This window comes from Cervus canadensis, chromosome 18 (genome assembly GCF_019320065.1).
Source record: "Cervus canadensis isolate Bull #8, Minnesota chromosome 18, ASM1932006v1, whole genome shotgun sequence".
In the NCBI taxonomy this organism is placed as follows: Eukaryota; Metazoa; Chordata; class Mammalia; order Artiodactyla; family Cervidae; genus Cervus; species Cervus canadensis.
Window position 1 is genome coordinate 26,161,255 of NC_057403.1, and position 20,708 is coordinate 26,181,962.

The 20,708-nt window shown below is 50.1% G+C and overlaps 3 protein-coding genes across 3 annotated transcripts; 1 reads left to right on the top strand and 2 right to left on the bottom strand.

Moving 5' to 3' along the window:
- Positions 1–7,619: 7,619 nt before the first annotated feature.
- On the bottom strand, positions 7,620–16,173 carry TBCB (tubulin folding cofactor B). The gene is made up of 6 exons (XM_043437495.1): positions 15,973–16,173; positions 15,429–15,572; positions 11,875–11,971; positions 11,003–11,194; positions 8,050–8,122; positions 7,620–7,893 (listed from the first exon to the last, which is right to left on the bottom strand). Exons 1-6 carry the CDS (start codon positions 16,084–16,086, stop codon positions 7,779–7,781), a joined length of 735 nt encoding a protein of 244 aa, XP_043293430.1. The 5' UTR covers positions 16,087–16,173; the 3' UTR covers positions 7,620–7,778.
- Positions 16,174–16,341: 168 nt separating this feature from the next.
- On the top strand, positions 16,342–17,988 carry POLR2I (RNA polymerase II subunit I). Its single transcript, XM_043437511.1, has 6 exons — positions 16,342–16,830; positions 16,914–16,968; positions 17,258–17,331; positions 17,418–17,492; positions 17,600–17,651; positions 17,886–17,988. The coding sequence occupies exons 1-6, from the start codon at positions 16,772–16,774 to the stop codon at positions 17,946–17,948; spliced, it is 378 nt and encodes a 125-aa protein (XP_043293446.1). The 5' UTR covers positions 16,342–16,771; the 3' UTR covers positions 17,949–17,988.
- A 45-nt stretch (positions 17,989–18,033) lies between these two features.
- On the bottom strand, positions 18,034–20,199 carry OVOL3 (ovo like zinc finger 3). Its single transcript, XM_043437506.1, has 5 exons — positions 20,073–20,199; positions 19,798–19,944; positions 19,659–19,723; positions 18,737–18,938; positions 18,034–18,242 (listed from the first exon to the last, which is right to left on the bottom strand). The coding sequence occupies exons 2-5, from the start codon at positions 19,889–19,891 to the stop codon at positions 18,034–18,036; spliced, it is 570 nt and encodes a 189-aa protein (XP_043293441.1). The 5' UTR covers positions 19,892–19,944; positions 20,073–20,199.
- Between the last annotated feature and the right edge of the window lie 509 nt (positions 20,200–20,708).

The following is a 20,708-nucleotide window of genomic DNA, read 5'->3' on the forward strand; positions in this document are numbered from 1 at the left end:
ATCCAGCCTGCTCAAACCTTGAGATGACTGTAGCTCCAGCCAACTTCTGACTCAAACACAGGAGAGATCTCAAGTCAAATCCCTGATCTACAAAAACAGAATGGGAAAAATAAAGTGGCTGTTTTAACTTGCTGAGGTTTAGATAGAATTTAATGCAGTTACAGATAACTGGAACACAGTTACATTAACTACTGCTGTTAACAATTTAAAAACCAAGATTTAATAGCCTAAAACAATATTAATTATCTCACATTGTCTATGGGTCAGGAACTCAGGAGTTTTTACTCATACTGGCCTACTCCGGGCCTATGCACAAGGCTGTTAGCAGGAGGCCCGTCAGCTGGCTGAGTCCTTGCAGGACTGTTTCTCAACCACAGTTTCTCACGTATGGAAAGCTGGGTTCTCTTGGAGCCAGTGAACCCAGAGAGAGAGCAGGATGAAAATACAAAGCCTTTTGTGAATTGATCTCAGCAGTCCCACACAATTTCTTCTGTTATGTTCTTCTGTTCCTTGGAAGGGATGTACTACATCCAGCCCTCACTCAACGTGAGGGTCTTTTGTTTTTTTTTTTTAACAAACTACTGAATTAAAAAAAATTATTTATTTATTTGGCTGCCTTGGATCCTAGTTGCTTCATGGAGCATTTTGTGTTGCAGTGTGCAGACACAGGTTGTGGTGCCTGGTTCAGAAGTTTCGGCACCTACTTGTTCTGTGGTGTGCGGAATCCTACTTCCCAGTCAGGGACTGAACTCCACTCACCTGCACGACAAGGCGGATTCTTTTTTTTTTTTTTTAATCTTTTAGAGTTTTATTAGATTCATGGCAAAATTGAGTGGAAGGCACAGAGATTCTCACACTGCCTGCCAGCATAGCTTTCCCCTTTATTAACATCCCCCACAAGAGAGGTGCATTTACTGATGAATCTACAATGACACATCATTGTCAAAGTCCATAGTTTACATTAGGGTCACGTTTAGTGTTATGCATTCTGTGGGTTTAGACCAATACACAAAGACATACACTGTTCGAGGTGGATTCTTAACCACTGGACCACCAGGGAAGTCCCAATGGGAAAGCTCTTGAGAAATGTGTCAAAAAACTTGTGGACATTTAATCTATTACATATTTATTTATCTGTTATTTATGTTTTCTTTTTTTAAATAAAAAATACATACTCCAAGCCCCAGAGACCTGGGGTTTGATCCCTGGGTCAGGAAGATCCCCTGGAGTGGGGGGATGGCAACCCTTTCCAGTATTCTTGCCTGGAGAATTCCATGGACAGAGGAGGCTGGTGGACTACAGTCCATGGGGTCGCAAAGAGTCAGACACAACTGAACGACTAACACTTCACTTTTTCTCTTTTTTTAACTGAAATACAGTTGATATACAACATTATGTTAGTTTCAAGTGTGTTGTAGACATATTTTAAAATCACAACAGGGATTACAAATTTAACCTCTAATTCTAATCTTAAAGTAGTCAGACACATCACGTGAATCAGTGAGCAGAGCCTGGTGTAGAACAACAGGTCATGGTGGGATTCCTGGTGCTGAGGGGAACCCAGGCTGTGCTGCTCTGGGCGGTATTGCCCCATCTGGTCCTTGCCCTCCCCTTGCTGCTCTAGGCCACAGTAGTTCCCCAGTCTCCTCTTCAGAGATGCTCCTGGGCTTTTGCCAACAGGAAATGTGGGCAATAGACCAGAGAGAGCTAGGAACTTTAGCAGCTTCCTGCTGCACTAATTTCCATTTGGTTTACTGGCTCCTGTTTGGCCCCTCAGCTCCTCCATCCACTGTGTAACCATCTCCATGTGTTCATGTCCCTCAGTTTTCATATAGGAGTGGTTTCTGCATCCCAGTTAGGTCCTGGCAGGTACCGCAGATCCAACCCACTGGGCCTAGTAGAGACATGGACTCTGTATTGTTAGATATCCCAGTGTGGCAGAAGCCAGAGACCAGGATTGTCACAGGTAATGTTTGGGTATTTCAAATGCTGGGGACACCCGGGCATCCTTGAGATCTTTTCAGGGAGTCTTTGAAGTTAAAACTATTTTCATAATACTACTAAGAGTTTTTCCTTTTCCACTCATTCTTTCATAAGTGAACAGAGGGGGATTTCAGAGGTGATATGACAATATTCAGTAGTTCATATGCAGAAACAGATGTGAGAACCCAGCTATCTTCTCTTAAGCCTAACATGGTCGCCTTGCTGAATCTTAGCTCCCTAACCTGGGCCCTTTGCTGTGAAAGCTCGGAGGCCTAACCACCGGACAATCAGGGAATTCCCTATAAAGATTTTCAAAATGTAAGAACATGTCACTCTTCTTGCTAGTTTTTTTCAAGTTATTTTTTTAATAAAAATGTTAATAACAGTAACATGTTTATTTTGTTTGTTTTAATTATTTACTTATTTGACTGTGCCACATCTTAGTTGCCGCAAGTGGGACCTTCTCTCTTTGTCGAAGCATGTTGGGAACTAGTTCTCTGACCAGGGATCGAACCTGGGCCCTCTGCATTGAGAGCATGGAGTCTTAGCCACTGGACCACCAGGGAAGCCCCTGGATTATTATTTTTTAAATGAAAGCTTAAAAATTTTAATCTCCAAAAGTGGTAAATATCTAGATATAAGCCACCTAAACAAAACCTGCCTGAGGTTCTCAACAATTTTTAAGAATGTAAAGTCCTGGGACTTCCCTGGTGGTCCAGTGGTTAAGAATCTGCCTTGCTGAAATGTTGTGAAGTAATTAGCCTCCAACTAATAAAAAAAATAAAAAACATAAATTAAAAAAAAAAATAAATAAAAAGCAAAAAAAAAAAAAAAAGAATCTGCCTTGCAATGCAGGGGACTCAAGTTCGATCCCTGTTCGGGGAGCTGAGATCCCACATGCTCTGGGGCAACTAAGCCCGAGCACCACTACTACCGATCCCACATCAAAGATGCCAACACAGCCAAGTAAATAAATAAATATTTAAAAAAAAAAAAAAAGAATGTAAAGTCCTGAGACACAAGTTTGAGAACCACTGGTCTAAATGTCGGCTGTCACTGCCGTATCAGTGAGTTGAGGTGAAGAGTCGCCTCCTGAGTTTATCAACAAGGAAGGGCTTCAGCAATAAAAAGTTTAGTTCTTGTGGAGTTGGGAGAGGGTTGCAGGAAGGACCACCTAGACATCTCTTTCCTGAAGCTTGGTTGTGGTTTTATAATGGATAGATCAGGCTGACAACACAAGAATCCAACCTTGGATCTTAGTACCACAAAGACAACCTGGTAACATGTGCCTCCTGAGGAAAAGACACCACCACCTAGAAAGTATATTTATTGCAAAACTGAAGCTGAAGCTGACCTAGTTTTTGAATCTACCAGTTTGTAGAACACGCAGGGATAGAGGACAGCAGCAGGTACAACCAGCCAAATCAGACTGTGGCAAATCACACAGGGAAACTGTTGTAGAGTAGAAGATTTAGAGCATTAACAGCCAAATGCAATGCCTAAACCCTATTTGGATTCTGATTTGAACAAGCCAACAGTAAAAAGTCATTTATGAAACAAATGGGGGCTTTGTTTCATATATAATAACGCTGACTGTATATTAAGTCATACTAAAGAATTACTGCAATTTTGTTTGGTGTGAAGACCTCATAACTTTTAGAGATACATTTAGAATGCAGATATACATCTGGATGAGAGGATATGTTGCCTGAGATGTGCTTTAAAATAATGATGGGAGAAATAGGAGGAAGCCAGAAAAACTGAACATGATTGGCCATATATGGACAATTATTGGCTCAGTTGGCAAAGAATCTGCTAGCTATGAAGGAGACCTGGGTTCGATCCCTGGGTCGGGAGGATCCCCTGGAGAAGGAAATGGCAACCCATTCCAGTATTCTGGCCTGGAGAATCCTATGGACAGAGGAGCCGGGCAAGTTACAGTCCATAGGATCGCAAAGAGTCAGACATGACTGTGCGACTTTCACTTTTCACTTTCAGCTTTTTCACTGAAGCTGGGTGACAAGTAAAGGGGGGAAAACATGGTTTTTTCTTTTAAGATGGGTGAGCCTTGACCCAGCTTGAGAGCTAATCAGGAGCCTGGAGAGTGACCGCCTGAAATGCAAGAACGCGAGCGGCAGGCAAGAACACGCCGGCCACGAAGAGGTCACCTCTTTCTTTTAGTGCAGCCAGAAAGTCAGCTCTGGCGCCCCCGCCAGGACATTGGTTCTTAGTCTCTGATTAAACCGCGGCGGGTTCGATAGGCCTCCGGCGTCTGCGCTGCCCAGTCCTCCACTAGGGAGCCAAATCCTTTCACCCCAGAATTCCCCGCGCCGCAGGAAGGGAGCAAGACCTTCGCTTCCAGACTCGCACAAGGTTAGACCGAGGGTGTCGCTTGGTTTTCTGGGAAACTCAGTTCGTGTGGCCAACTGCGAGACACCGCCCCGCGAAAGCGAGCCTAAGCCTGCCACAGTGCTCCGCGCGCACGGTGCGCAGAGCCGTGCGTTGCTGCCCCCACGCGGCGACTGAGAGGTCATTGCCCGCATCTGGGACCGTGCAGAGGCTAGGGGTGCTGAGGCTTCAGGGACTTTGGGGAGACCGGTGCCAGCCTGGAAAACCCTTTAGGAGAGAGTGGCCCCAGACTTGGCCCAGAAGAGATGGCATGGGAAGAGGAAAACGAAGAAACTGGAGCCAGGACCCGCTATGATGATTAAATGAAGCCAGCATTGGAACTGTTGACCGTATACAGGCATTTTTATTCCTATGGCTTATAAACAGCACTTACCTGCGTGCCTGGCTCTGAATTCAAGTGCTTTAGATGTATTAGATCATTTAATGCTCATAAAATCGTTTGGGGTGGGTACTATTATTGGCCCCAATTAATAGAAATGAGGCTGAAACCCAGGGAGAAGGACTTGTTCAGTACCCCAGCTGGTGAGGGACAGAGCTGGGGTTTGAACCTAGGCTGTTTGGCTTTTTCTCATTAAGTTACACTACCTCTTAACCTATTGAATTATCCCAAGTTTGTAACTGGTACACGAATGAATTCAAGTGAGCCATTAGCATGTTGAGTTAGTGATTTATAACAGTTCTAGGAACCAGGAAAAAGGTTACATTCACCCTAACTTTGTGTTTAGTACTGGGACAAGTTTCTGGTCAGCATGAATCACCGAAAGGATTACTTCAGGCCCACAAAACTAGTCCTCTTTTGTTCATGTGGCTGCTATTCAAATATCCTCCATCTCACCCCTTCCCTCATACCAGCACCACCTGGCAGATTTAGTGATTTTATTCTCCCTTCCCCTAAGGTCAGTAAAATTTTTCATACGAAATATCAGTCAAAAAAATAAAGAGAAATACTTGGTAATTATATGTTTGTCTGCCTTCAACTTGCAGGCCTGTATGGTGTTCATGAGCCTGTAACCAGCATCAAGCCTGACACCATGGGGGTGGGGAGGGCTCCAAAATTGTGCAGAAAGAGTGCTGGACATCCACTGTCTTCCACCTGCCTTTATCTGAGGATTAAGGGGAGGGTGGTGGATGGTACAGGTCAGGCATGAGCAGTTGCGGATTTAATGGGTCTGGTGGATCCCACAGCCCTTTCCTGCTGCTTCCCCTGAGATTGTGGATCTAGTAACCCTGTAAAGGGTGGTCATTGCTGGACCAACATTCACAGTCGGTTTTCATAGTTAGCTACTGGGAGGGAGCTGCTCAGCCCAGGAGCATGTTCCAAAGCCCACTCTGCATCAGAGTGGCTGCATGACTGACAAGTTCTCACCGATAGAAGCAGAAACGGAACATGTAGATTTTTAAAGAAAAGGATGAAACCTCCCCTATTTGCCACCTGGAAGCTGGTAATTCCAAACACAATGATGGAGCCCCAATATGGAGTCTGGGTGTGTGAATCATGGAGACTGCTGCCAATTAACCAGAACCTCTGCACTGGACTGCGTGTAGGGGGATATTGGTTATGGCAGCTGGTATTGCCTTAACACATTGACCACTGTCCCCCTTCCTTTCTGGCCCCCCTTAAAGCTTAAGCACTTATTCTGTAAAATATATCTCCCCAATCCCTAACTGTGGTTGACTTTCACACAGACGTGTTGGTCGCACAGTCATGTCCAACTCTTTGCGACCCCGTGGACTGTAGCCCACCAGGCTCCTCTCTCCATGGAATTCTCCAGGCAAGAATGCTGGAGTGGGTTGCCACTCCCTTCTCCAGGGGACCTTCCCAACCCAGGGATTAAGCTCAGGTCTCCTGCATTGCAGGCAGCTTCTTTACCATCTGAGTCACCAGGGAAGCCCATAGCAAATGTTTCCTATTTAGAAATCACCAGCATGATCCCTTCCATTGTCCTCTGATGGGGACAGCTTCTTCCATGCTGACAGCTGGAAGCCAATAAAGCACACCCTGGAAGTTTGTGCTGAGATCTTCCACTGCAGTTGGACAGATCCTCATATTCGCTGATGCTGTGACCTGTGCTTGGAGCTCAAAGGTGATTTTGGGCGATCAGTGTGTCCAGGAAAGCAAAAGCACGTGATCTTCCTGTCCCTGTTCTTTAGCCTCATCACATGGAGGTGCATAGTGGGCCTGATTTTAAAGTGAGCCTTGGGTCTTCAAATGCCAACCCACTAGCTAATTCTGCTGAACTCTGGCTGAACTTTGGTAGTTTTTGTTTGAGAATTTGGGGACACCTCCCAATGCTCCTTGTTCTGACAACTCCCTCATGTAGGAGGGACCTAAGCCGTGGGGTCCTTTTCTAAAGAAACCAGTTAGGGGACTTCCCTAGTGGTTCAGTGGGTAAGACTCCTCGATTTGAATGCAGGGGGCCCACGGTCAGGGAACTAGACCTGCATGCTGCAGCTAAGAGTCTGCATACTGCAATGAAGATCCTGGGAGCTGCAACTAAGACCCAGTGCAGCCAAAACAAACAAATAAAAATAAAAAATAGCCAGTTTTGTTTCATAGATTGACAGCTTCATTGATTTGCATGTGTGCGCGCGTGTGTGTAGGTGTACATCTACCCCACACAGGTGTTTGATGTCAATCTCTTGAGTGTATCCTGTGTGCGTCACTCTCCTATGTGGAGGAGAGAATCTTTGTGTACTGACTATTTCTCTACCTATGATCTGTAGTGTCTGTCTTCTGTGTGTGCCTCCCGAAGTCAGTCCAGATGTGTGAGTGTTCTGAGTATCTGAGTGAGCCTGTGTACATTACAGTAGGCATTGGAGAATGTATCTATCAGGTTGGAGGTACATGTGAGCACCTTCCCCCAGGACCCCTTCAGCCCCTAAGCATTTCAACCTCATTCTGCTTACTGTGGTTGCTCCTACCACTGCCAACTTCTTCTCCAGAAGTTATAATTAACCGCAACAATTATTATAGTCAAATATTATATATATATAACATTATATATATTATAGTCAGGAATCCCTTCAAGGAGCTAATGAGGGATTACTGCACATGTAGCAGAAACAGGGTGGATCAGGCTTCCTAGAATGCATGGGCTGCATGCACTCGTCACATACCTAAAGCCTCACCATGCCCAACTTGGATTTTGCCCAGCATCCTGTTTCACCCTCACCCATCCAGCTGTCTACAGCTCCTCCTATAATCACTGAGTCTTCCAAACACTTCCTAGGTTTCCAGCAAATTTAATACATGTGTCTCAAAAGTCAATGGCGAGGGTAGTCAATAAAATAAAAACAGGCTCACAGGGAGAGGGCCATGGGCACACACAGGGAAGGGCAATGAGTAGGCGAGCTAGCTGGAGCAGGCGGCTGCCCTTCCTTGGCCATCACATCTCATCCAAACCGTAGTCCTCTTCAGGGAAGTCCCCCACTGTCACGACTGATGGCTTGACGAAGGCGCCGTACTTGGCCTGGCATTCAAAGTAGCGCTTCCCATTCACGCTGCAGGACATGATGCGGGAGGCAGTGTCAGAGGGCTCCCACTCCAGATGCTAGTGTGGGTGGGCTCCCCCCAGTAGTACCCGCATGCACTTACACATAAACGCACACGTGTGTGTGCCTGTGCACACACACAGACACTAGAGTGAGGATCTTTACCTGCCATCGTTTTTCCCTAGTGGTTCATCATAGCGGACGCCGATCCAGTGGCCAGGTTTGAAATCTGTCAGTCCTGCCCAGGGGAGAAATCCCTGTGAAGCCTCCCTTCGCAGCTCACCCCAGATTTGTGCCTGCCCACTGACTGTAAAGCCTGTCCAGGCAAAAACTACTCCTTGCTACCACCTAGGACAACCACCATCTCCAGCCCACTCTAATATGGTAGTCTCCCTGTTCCTACCTCTGACCCCTTGTTCACTCAACAGCCCCAGTCATAGGGGGCTTTGTAAAAATCAAAGGGAAGCAGCACCACTGGGGTTCTCAGTCCCTCAGTTGTGTCCAACTCTTTGCAACCCTATGAACTGTAGCCCACCAGGCTACTCTGTCCATGGGATTATCCTGACCTTGCCCCAAATTCCTCAAAGGCTGCCTATCCCACTCAGCATAAAATCCACAATGTTTATGGCCAAATGATTTCTGACAAGAGAGCCAAGACAGTTTCAGGAGGAAGGAACAGACTTTCCGTCAAATCATATTGGGACGACTATATATCCACATGTAAGAGAATGAAATTAGACTCCCACCTTACATCATAAACAAAAAATTAATTCAAAATGGGTCAAAGACCTAATGTAAGTTATAACACTAGAAACCCTTAGAGGAAAATACAGAAGTAACTCTCTGTGGCCTGTCTAAGGCACTGGTTTCTTAGATATAATACCCCATACAGAAGCCAAAAATAAAAATAAAAAAAATTGGAGTTTATAAAATTAAAAATGTTTGTGCTTCAAAAGCCACTATCAAGAAAGTAAAAAGGGACTTCCCTCGTGGCCCAGTGGTTAAGAATCCACCTTGCAATGCAGAGACACGGCTTTAATCCCCGGTCAGAGGACTTAGATCCCACATGCTGCAGAGCAACCGAGCCTGCACGCTGCAACTGCAGAAGCCTGTGCACACCACCAGAGAGTTCGTGCACAGTGAAAGACCCTGCATGCCACAACTAAGACCTCATGCAGCCAAATAAACAAATATAAAAAAAACAACCAACCTACAGAATGGGAGGTTGTAAATCCTATCTGATAAGGGAACTGTACCTAACATATACAAAGAACAACTTGTTATGGGCTTTGTGTTCCACCAAGTTTAAATGTTGAAGCCCTAATCCCTTGTAGTTCAGAATGTGACTGTGTTGGAGACAGGGCCTTTAAAGAGATAATTAAGTTAAAAGGAAGCCATTAGGGTGGGATCTAATCCAGGCTGACTGACATCCTCATAAAGATTACCTGGATAAAGACTCCAGGGATGTGCCTACACACAGAGGAAAGAGCATGTGAGGACAAAGAGAGGAGGGGGCCGTCTATAAGCCAGAGAGAGGCCTAAGAAGAAATCAAATCTGCCAAGGCGTTAATCTAAGGCTCCCGCTTCCAGAACTGTGAGAAACAAATTTCTGTTGTTTAAGCCACCCAGGGTGTGTGGTACTTTGATATGGTAGCCCTAACATACCACTCAAAAACCAAAACGACAAACAACCCAACTAAAAAATGGGCAAAAGAGCCGAATAATCAGTCTCTCTAAAGAAGACATACACAAAGCATTAAGTACCTGAAGAGGCTCAATAGCATTAGCCATGCAGAAATGCAAATCAAAACCATAATGCTGGAACTTCTCTGGTGGTCCAGAGGCTAAGTCTTCACACACCCAATGCAGTGGGCCCAGGTTCGATTCCTGGTCAGGGAACTAGATCCCACATCATGGGATCTTCATGGGGGGTCTTCCCACTAAGCCCCGCCACAGACGAATATTAAAAAAATACAACACTGCTACATGCTACAACATGGATGATCCTTGAAATTATGCTTCTAGTAAAAGAAGCCAGTCGCAAAGACCATATATTATATGATTCCATTTATATGAAACTTCCAGAATAGGCAAATCTATAGAGACAGAACATGGATTAGTGGTCACCGATGTGGACTAGGGGAGCTGGGGTTTCATAAATGGGGAATAGCTGCTAATGATTATAGCATTTCTTTTGGGGGTGATGAAAATGTAAAACTGACTGTGGTGTGGTTGCACAATTCCGTGACCACACTAAAAATAATGAATGGTACTCTCTTTTCATTTTTATTTTCTCTTAGCCATGCTGCTTGGTTTGTGTGATCTTAGTTCTCTGACCAGGGAGTGAACCTGTGCCCCCTGTAGAAGTCCTAAACGCTGGACTGCCAAGGAATTCCTGAATGGTACTCTAAGTGAATTTTATATGGTATATAAATTATAGCTCAATAAAGCTGTTATAAAAGCTGTTATAAAAACAAACATGACCCACACTGCTCTCTCCTGTCCCCGAGGCCTAGCACAGTCCAGCCTTGCCCATGCCCCGGGTCTCAGCTCTCATCTTTCCCCTCTGTCACTCCCCACTGGCCATGCTGACTTCCTTTCCCTGCCTCAAACAAGTCAAGCTTGTTCCTGCTCACAGGCCAAGCCCATTCATGGCCTTTGCGCTTGCTACTCCCCTGGCTCCCTCTTCCCCCTTTCCACCTTCACTCATCCCTTTCCTTCAGATAGCCCTTCCCTCAGGAAGCCTTCCTGGGTTACTCTCAAGGGTCTGGTACTTCCTCGCAGCTCACACAGCCCCCTCAGTTTCCCTCATCTCTGCTCTGATCACTTCAGCCTGAGCTTCCCCCATCACAGCCCTAATAATTCTGCTTGTTTCCCCATCTCAGCTCTGATCACTGCACCCCAGGCTTTCACCTTAGAATTGATCCCTCTGGCCTCTGCTTTCTCTGTTACATCCCAGGTCATATGGCCTCTGCTTCCCACTTCCCTGCTGTGAACATACTAGGCTGTCAGCCACCCCTGGAGACATCTCCCCTCTTGGACTGAGATCCCCTTGAAGGCTAAGTCCCCAGCACTGCACACCGCAGGGCAGGGCATGAGGCCTCTGTGGGCCACGTACCTACATACATGACGGTGCCCCTGCGAGGGGGCTGCCCAGGTGCCCGCACCTCACAGCGGCTGCCCACAGGGATGGTGCTGGCCTGGGCCTCCTCCTCAATAAGGCGCTGGGAGTTCTCGGCCTCTTGCTGGGCCCGCTCTTCTTCATTGAATCGACCTAGCTTGTTGCGTTTCAGGAAGGAGCGGATTGAGTCTGTGGGTGGAGAGGGTGGCGGGGGGTCAGACATGAGAGACCTGGGAGACCTCTGGCCTGAGGAGATAACCTGCCATCCCCACAGGGCCAACATCCAGAGACAAACTCTCCCGTTCTGGGTGTTGAAGGGCTGTCATCAAGCTCCCCCAGGTCTCCCACCAGAGCCCTGACCTCTCCACAGATCCCCCGTGCTTCCCCATAATCTTGAAAATAAATAGAAGGTGCTTGCCTGCAGTCTTTCACGTTACCCCATCTTCCCTGGCCCTTCAACTTCACTTACCTCCATCCGACCCCGGAAACCTTCCTCATCCCTCCCCCCACACTCTGATCTGTCACCACACTGGTCTCCACACTGTTCTGTCTGGCCCACATATTCTACCATACTCGGCCCTCCACACTGTGCCCCTGACCAGGCCCTCACACCCTGAACGTTTCCCATGGCCCTGTTTGTTTGCCCACACTCCCCATACCTCCCAGCTTCCATTCATACCTCATGCCTGTCCACCCTGACTGCTCTCCTACGACCCATCTGTCCCCACGCCAGCCTTACCCCACCCCACACACTGCCAACTTCCCCTCAATGTCCCTGTCTATCCTGTGTACCCCTGCACACACCTCTGCTTGCCCCCACACTTCCTCTAGCCCCCATAGGCCCCCATCCATCGCTGGGCATCCCGTACTTTGCCTCTGTTCATAGGCTTCTTGTGAGATCTCGTATTTCTCCACCTTGGACAAGTCCTCATACTCCCCAAGGCGGGCACCACTGTGGTCAATGACCTGGAATGAGGCAAGCGAGGTCAGTGGGCACAGAGACCTAGGATGCTGCGGGGTGAGTGTGGCTGCACATTCTTCAGATTTTAGTCTCTCCTGCCTCCAAAAAACGACATTCTCCTACCTTCACCTTTATCCCTGCTTTCTGTCCTCCCCGGGGCCCAGCCGAAGGGGTGACAGCTGGTGTCTACAATAGGTGTCTCCCCCTCTGTGCTCCATCTGAGGCCCTGGAGGCTGCATTTGCCTCCCATCTACCCCATACGCCAGCATCCACATGATTGATGGCCCCAGGCCACTGGAACCCAAGGGCAGGGCTCAGGGTAGCGTGAGGGCTCAGGGAGCTCACCCTCTGGGTAGCGTGTCTGTCCTCTCCGGACCCTGGGACCCTCCTACGCTGACCCCAGCTTCCATGTCTTGGAACATCTCTTCCTGTACTGCCCCTGACATCCATTCACTTGCTCCTCCAGGGTGCCCTGCTGGGCCCTGTGCTGGGTACTAGTGCTGAGTCGCTTCAGCTGTGTCTAACTCTTTGCAACCCCATGGACTGCAGCCTGCCAGGCTCCTCTGTCCATGGGCCTCTCCAAGCAAGAATACTGGAGTCGTTGCCACTAGGGTGGTTGCCCTTCTCCAGAGGATCTTCCTGACCCAGGGATTGAACCCATGTCTCTCATGTCTCCTCACTGGCAGGCGGGATCTTTACCACTAGCACCACCTGAGAAGCCTGTGCTGGGTACCAGGGCCACAGTGCAAAATCAGATCAATCCCTGTCCTCAAGAAGTGACCATTCTGGCGGGTGGGAGGGGTCAAAAAAAAAAAAAGAAAAGAAGTGATCATTCTGTTGGGAGGTAAACTGGAAACAATCGCACAGAGATGTATATTAAACACCAGACAACGACAAGGTTCTATGCAGACAAATACAACTTGAAGAGGCTTCTGATAGGAAGGGATGTCTGAGACAAGGCCAGGAGGAACAATGGGTACAAAGCCCCAGCTGTATAAATGTCTTTAGCTCCTTTGAGGAACAGCAGGGCCGGCGAGGTAGGAGTGGAATGAGCCAGAGGGAAAGTGGGAGACACAAAAGACCATTGAGGACTTTGGCTTTTACCCACAACGAGATGCAGCTAGGGAAGGGCTCCACTAGGAGGGCTCTGATCTGACTCAGGGGCTCACAGGCTCCCTCAGCTGAGTGTGGGAGGCAGGTGGAGAGGCACTGGGATGGGGGCAGGGAGAGGATGTGATGGCCCTGCGTGGGGTGGGGTGGGGGGTTGTGTGGAAGGGAAGGATGGAGGTGGGGCTAGTATGGGGGCATGGGGGAGCAGAGTTTAGACTCTGGATAGATTTTGTGGGTGGAACCAACAGGGGCTGCAGAGAGATTAGATGTGGATGTGGGGGAAAGACGGAGGTCAGGAACACCCTAAAATGTTCGGCTGGAGTTACTGGGCAAAATAGAAATGGCCCTTATCTCTGGCCAAGGATCACTAAGAATGTCTACTTTCTACATTAGGGATTTTTGTAAGTTTGAGATTGCTGTTGTTCACTGCTATAAGAAATAGGGGTGATATTTAGAAACAGAAAAAGAATTTTAGAAAAAATACAGGGGAGGCACGTGGGAGGGGGATTCAGGATAAGGGGGACACATGTATACCTGTGGCCTATTCATGCTAATGTATGGCAAAAACCATCACAATATTGTAAAGTAATTATTCTCCAATTAAAATAAATTAACCAATTAAAAAAAATACAAATTCTCCAGAGGCTCCACCTCTAGGAAACTTTCCTTGTGTGGTCACGTCAGTCAGCAGCCAGCCTGTACCTGAATCCATGTGTAAAACCCTCCTGTTGGAGATGCCACTGCCCTGCGTGATCCATCCAGCATCCCTAGGGTGAGACTGCCTAGGTCAGCCCAGTCAGTTCAAGGGCTTGTGAGTTCTAGTTCACAGTTCTTGGAGCCCAACACAGTCCTGACCGACTCCCACTATGGTCCAGAACCCATCACTTCAACTGGGTCCTGGACCCAACTATGGAAGCAGCCTCCTCCTTGGTCTCCCTACTTTTCTGTCCTCCAGTCATTTCCCCACAGGCAGTCAGAGTGCACCTGTTAACACCTGACTCACACCAGGACCCTCCCAGCTCAAGTACTCCCCTGGCTGCCACTTCCCTCCACAACATAAGAGGTCACTCTTCAGCCCCATACCCACTCTGCTCCCTCCCCCTCAGAGTGCACATGCTGTGCCCTCCTCCTGGAGCATGCTTTTCCCTTCTTTAGTTAATTCTTCCTATTCTTCAGGTCTCTGCTCAGGCAGCACCTCCTCCAGGAAGTCCTCCTGGATCTTACTGATGGGTCAGGCTCCACAGTATATGATCTTCCAGCTCTGTGATGTCCTCCTGTATGGCCCTCATCTCACTAAACCTTCACATTTGTTTCTGTGAATGTTTAGCTAACAACTACCTCACATACTGGACAAAGCTAAAACAGAGACCTTCTCAAACTTGATTCACGGCTATACCCCTGGCACATCATGTAAGCTCAATGAATAGTTATGAATAAATGAAAGAGATAATCTACCCATGTTCCTCCTTAGGAAAGTCAATTCCATCCTGAAGCTAAGTTTTCTCTTTTGCAAAATAGTGTTAATTATACCATTTTCCAAGTCTTATTTTCTGGATTCAATTCATCATTCAACAATGAATCACTGAGCATCCTCTGTGTGCCAGGCTCTGTTCCAGGTACTGAAGAAAATTCCACAGTATGTCACAGGGTGATTAGTAAGAAGAAGGAAAATAAAATAAAGTGGGAAAGGGAGGAGGTTTAAATTTTATACTGAAGGCCATGAAGTCCTCACACCCAGTGACATTTATGTAAAGACTGGAAGGAAGAAACAAGCCATGGAGGCATAGAAAAAAGAACCATTCAGGCACAGGGACTAGCATCTGCAAAGCTCACCCAGGATGCTGGCTCGTCTGAGTTTTTTGTGGGAGATACCGAGAACAGAGAGGACGATGTGAGCTGATGCATGCAGAGGTCCTCTGTGTTCTGGCATCTCCTGATACATGAGCCTCTTCGCTCACCCTGACCCATCTGACCCTCTGTTCCCTCTACCTGGCGTGTCCCTCCCTCCTCTTCCCTTAGGAGGCCCTTTCCTCATCCTTCAGATTTCAACTCAGGCAACCCACCCTTCAAGAATCCCCTTCAAAAAAAAAAAAAAAAAAAGAATCCCCTTCATATACCCCTGGGTGGGGTCAGGCACCTCTGCTGAATGCCTCCAGTCCCCTAGGCTTTTCTCAGCCCATTCCAGATCGCTGAGTGCCAATGTCTGGGGATGGGTCCGTCTCTCTCCCTGCTGGACTGGGAACTTCATGAGGTTAGGGGCTATCTTGGTTATCACATAGCGCAAAGTACAGCAAACATGTGTTGAATAAATAAATGAATGGAAGGGAGGGATCCTAGCTAGGGAGGCCTCACATGGATGCGACAGCCGTCGTCTACAGGGTAGGAGCCCAGCAGCGCATCATCCTGATCCAGCTTGCAGTAGAACTTGTCGTCAGGTCCATACAGATCCAATTCCATGCAAGAAGCAGGGCTGCCCACAATAAGCTGTAGTTTACACTGTGAGGATACAAGAGGGGGGAGGCGGGGAAGAGGTGGAAGACTGTCAGTGGCCCCACCCTCTGCCCTGAGGCTCCGTCCTTTGTATCAATAACCACCATCCCTTCCCAGTTCCTCCAAGAAACCTACCATTTGGGACCCACCAGGTATTCCTGGCCCCACCCCGTTCGGGTCTTGCCCCCAACTCCCTGCAACCTCCGATTTTCCCTCGCCCCGCACCCATTCTCTGGAACCTTAAGTTATATCTGGCCCCGCCCCGCTGAGGTCTCGTCCCCAACCTGTGCAACCTGGGTTTATTTCTGGCCCCTTTCCTGCGTTGTGGAAGACCCTCCATTTCTTCTTGGTCCCGCCCCCTCAAACCTACGCCCCGCCTCTCCGGACCTCGCCCCCATGGCCACACCTTGAACTCAGCTACGGTGAGGCTGCGACTGTACCGCTTTTGGGAGCGAAAGCTGTTGAGAGAGCTGCTGATGAACACGTTCACTGTGGGCGCCGACAACCCCGTCACCTCCATCTCGCCGCGCCCTGTGGCGGCCCGCAGCCCGGTCAGCCGCCTCACACCGGCTCCTCAGGCGCCACCGCTTCTGGGATATCAGCCCCGCCCCTGCTCCCGGACCTGGCCAATCCACGCCCTCCCGTCAGGAGAGTCCACCAATCGCCGCGTCTCTTCGCCGTCGGCAGGAAGAGGGCTCTCGGGTAGGCTTGAGTAGGCCCAGCCAGTCCTGAGAGGCCTTGCACGACCTTTCATGGTGTACAGTTCCTCCAATAGCGGCACGGGAAACGGCCTGGCGGGCGAAGGCTGAAGCCGAGAGGAAGAACTGGCAAAAGCTAGCCCAGTCCGCGAAGGGTAAACTCGCGCATGTGCACTGGCCTTCAGCCTGCAAAGAGCTGGGGCGTCTTCATTAATGCTAAGCTCTTCGCGCGTTACGTGACGCATCGTTTTGCTGGCTCTCGTACTACACTATTGTGTGAAATAGGGAAGCACGGCCCAGAAATTGGAAGCAATTATTCTGAGGTATCAAGAGACTGAAGCAAGTAATTAATCAAACCTCAGGGCAGACGGGCGAGCACAAAGCCGCCGGGCACCAGCACACGTGCCCGGCTCCGCCCTTAGTTTGGCGAAGCTAGGAGTTCTGACCCTTCCTGCGACCTATCGCACGGCGGAGCAAGCGCGGAAGCTGGACCGGCAGTGAGTCGCTATGGAACCCGACGGGACCTACGAGCCCGGCTTCGTGGGTATTCGATTCTGCCAGGAATGGTGAGGCCCGGCTAGCAGTGTGGAAGGGCAGCAAGTAATGGCCCCAGTACTGACCTCTGATTTCCCTCTTCCCCTCTTCACAGTAATAACATGCTTTACCCCAAGGAGGACAAGGAGAACCGCATTCTGCTCTACGCGGTGAGCGCGAGTCCGCACGCATTCTGAGACCGGCCCCTTGGTACCCAACATGGCCCCGCCCTACTCCCGGTGCCTCCCCGACCCCTCCTGGTCTAAACTCCAGACTATCCCCCAAATGAACTAGACTTTGTTTTGCCCATCCTCGAGGTAATCCTGGATTACACCCCATGACCCCAGTTCCGAGACTCCGTCTCCTAGTCATGCCCTCCGGGGAAGACCCTGCCCTTCCTTCCACTCCCTTCGGGTATCACCCCTTGACCCCCTTCCCGCCGCACACTCCCTCTCGCAGTGCCGGAACTGTGATTACCAGCAGGAAGCCGACAACAGCTGCATCTACGTCAACAAAATCACGCACGAAGTGGAGTGAGTGGCAGGACCGGAGCTCGGGGACGGGTTTGTTGGCTTGGGAGGTCCGACCAAGCATAATTATTCACCCTGTATTCCCTTAGCGAGCTGACCCAGATCATCGCTGACGTGTCCCAGGACCCCACGTTGCCGCGAACCGAAGACCACCCGTGCCAAAAGTGAGTGCGCAGCTGGTATTGGGGAGGGGAGGTGGCTGGCTTATCCTCACCAGACCGAGAAGCGGTGAGGGTAGGGTATGGCAGGCTCTGAGTGACTGTTCCCTCAGGTGCGGCCACAAGGAGGCGGTGTTCTTCCAGTCACACAGTGCTCGGGCCGAGGTGAGTGGCGCGAGCAAAACTTTCTGGGTGATCTTGGTCTGGTCCTTCCCGGGGGGTGGGGATACCTATATTGGGGAAGACCCTGCCCTTCCGGGTTTCCTGAGATGGACCTTTAGCAGTGGGGAAAGCCCTCTATAGTTTGTTCTTTTGGGGTGAGGCTTCTCTGAATGGAGGTTGCGTGTTGTACCCCGCTGTGGGTCGAGAGCCTTCCTAACCATGTATCTTTTCTGCCAGGATGCCATGCGCCTTTACTATGTGTGCACGGCCCCTCATTGCGGCCATCGTTGGACCGAGTGACCCTCTCTCTCCCTTGTGTAATAAATGCTGTGTTCTGTGAGTGCCTTTTGTTTATTTCCGTCTCATGGGTTGCCGGGTACACAGTCTAGGCAGTGCGGTGGAGAGCGCGGTGCCGTGCGAAGGCGTCGGGCTGCGAGCTGGTGAAGCCGCAGTCCTCGCACACGTGCAGCTTTTCACGGCGCTCGCGGTAAGCGTAGCTGGCCGGCTGCCCGTGCACCTTGGCGAGGTGTGCTTCAAGTGAGCAGCGCTGCGTAAATGCTTTTCCACAAGCTCCACAGCGGAACGGCCGGATCCCTGTGCAGGTGGGCCAGAGGGAGGGCAATGGTCCTCATACCAGAGCCTCCCCACCCTCACTCAACCTCCGTGAGCATCCCATCCACACACACACACACATTCTTGCCCCAAATTCATCAGACCTTGGCCTGCATCTCATCATCTGCTCCCTCTCCACCCAGTGCAAACATGGACCAGACACCTGTGTTGCTACCCTCCTCACTGTGATGTTCCCTTTTGCACCCTGCAATCTGGGACCTGAATCCTGTAACCTGTATCTGTTTTCTCCCCATATCCCTCAGCAGGCCCCCACCTTGGCACTGCCTGACAACTACTGGCTGGGAGCTGAGGTGCGTGGTGTTCCTAGCCCGCTGAGGCCTGAGTCCTGCCCCACAAACACAAGCACCGCTTGTGCACCAAACTCAGGTGCTTGGAGTCTCTTGAGTCCCCTGCACCTCCCACCATTTCCTCCCATCTCCCGCCCGCAGCTCCTCCCAGTCCCTGCCATGGCTCACCTGTGTGTGTCCTCATGTGGCGCTTGAGGTCGAAGGCGTCATGGAAGCCCTTGCCACAGCAGTGGCATACGTGGCGGCGAGCAGGGCTGTGGCACTTGAGGTGCCGGGTTAGCATGCGCTGCAACGGGAATGCCTTGGGGCACAGCGGGCAGCCAAGGGTCCCGGGGCTACTAGGGGTGGCAGTCAGAGTGCCCTGGGAGGTCTGTGGGAGGGACAGGAGGGTTAGGACCCCAACTCCCCTCCCCTGGATGGAATCAATTGCCTAGAACCGGGAACCATGGAGGTCTGGTAAGGCTGGAGACTGCAGTTTGTGTGAGCAAATCCCATCCCACAAAGCCTTTCCTGGTCACCCGGCCCCCATCTCCCTTCCTTTGTTTTATATTTTTCCATAGTACATACCATCTTCCAACATATTTTTTCCTCTAATTTTATTATCTATACCTGCAACCCCCACCAGATGATAAGCTTCAGGAAGGAATGAGTTTTTGTCTTACTCTTAAACACCCATAGCCTAGAACAGTCCTGGCTTCCAGTAAAAATTGAAATAAAACTCCAGCACATTCACATCCCGCCTAGGGCTTTCCTTCTTCCAGTGTACTCACGACTGAGTATCTCTTCTGAGAGGCCCCAAGCTCCTCCCCCACCCCCCATCCTGCTCCCGTCACCTTGTCCAACTCTCTGACATAGATCACCATCCATTTTATAGGCTTGAATCTGTTCTGCCCCACTGGGCACAGAAGCCCTGGGAAAACAGTGCTTAGGAGGAGGCCTAACAGTGAGCCCGCTACTCAGAAAGGAAAGGCATTCCCAGCAGAGAGGGCAGTGGGTGGGCAGGTCCTGAGGCTGGAGGAGTCTGTGGGAGTAAGGGGCAGTCAGGGTCTCTCGAGGCTGAGAGCGGGCAGGGGTGAAACAGCAGACTCACCGCTGCCCAAGAGTCCCCAAGGCCGGAAGTCTGGTGTGCCGGCGGCCCGCCCAGGTTGCTGCAGTCTGAGGAGAAAAACCAGGTGGTCATGCTTTATGTCTCCTCTGCCCCTCACCTCCAGGCCCAGGGAGGGGCCCACCTGGGATATAGGTGTCTCCCCGGAGCTGGTCAGGCAGATGGTCCCAGTTGGGTGGCTGTGGACGCCGACTCCTGACCAGAAAGGCACGGGGCATCACCTCTGGGAATGGGGCGACAGCTCCACACACGCGGCTGCTTCCTCCACCTGCTGTCAGACCTCAGGTTCAGGATGACTCTCCCAGAATGGAAGGGAGGGGGAAGCCCCAGAGAAGCCTTGTTCCCGCCATGCAAATTTCCTGACAGGCTCTGGGGGCAGACTTAGCCAGCTCTGGTTACCTCTGCCTTGGGGCCTGCCATTCCTCCTGCTTCTCCTCTGCCAGGTTTCCCCGGGCCCTCTCCAGCCTCCAGGGGAAGACAAGCCCTAAGTCCTCCGAGGAGGTCCAGCAGGGCAAGATGGAACCTAGGTGGCTCTTGGGTGGGGGGGAGTGGGTGGAGAGAGGAAACAGAGACCCCAGTGAGGCTGAGTGTCTTTCCATAGTACCAGCAGGGCCCAGGACCAGAGGGCCTGTTTGCCAAGCAAATTAGTCACTACCGGACATCCACCAGCCTGCTTGGTTATTCAAATCACAGCAGCTGTATGAGGAATCAGGGGAGGGGGTGACTGTGATTGCTCCAGAGGGTGGAGGGACAGCAGGGTCTACTTAGTAAGATCAAAGTGAGAGTCCATGCTGATCATCGTCAAGAAGCTCTACCTTTCTGATCCTCAGAAGATAAGAGCTGACGGTCAGCCAGAAGCACTGTTCTAGTGTAGGGGACATTACAATACTTGGTTGATTATTAGTCCAGGGGCTTCCCAGATTGTGCTAGTTGTAAAGAACCTGCCTGCCAATTCAGGAGACACAGGAGACTTGGGTTCAATTCCTGAGTCGGGAAGGTCCCCTGGAGAAGGAAATGGCAACCCACTCCAATATT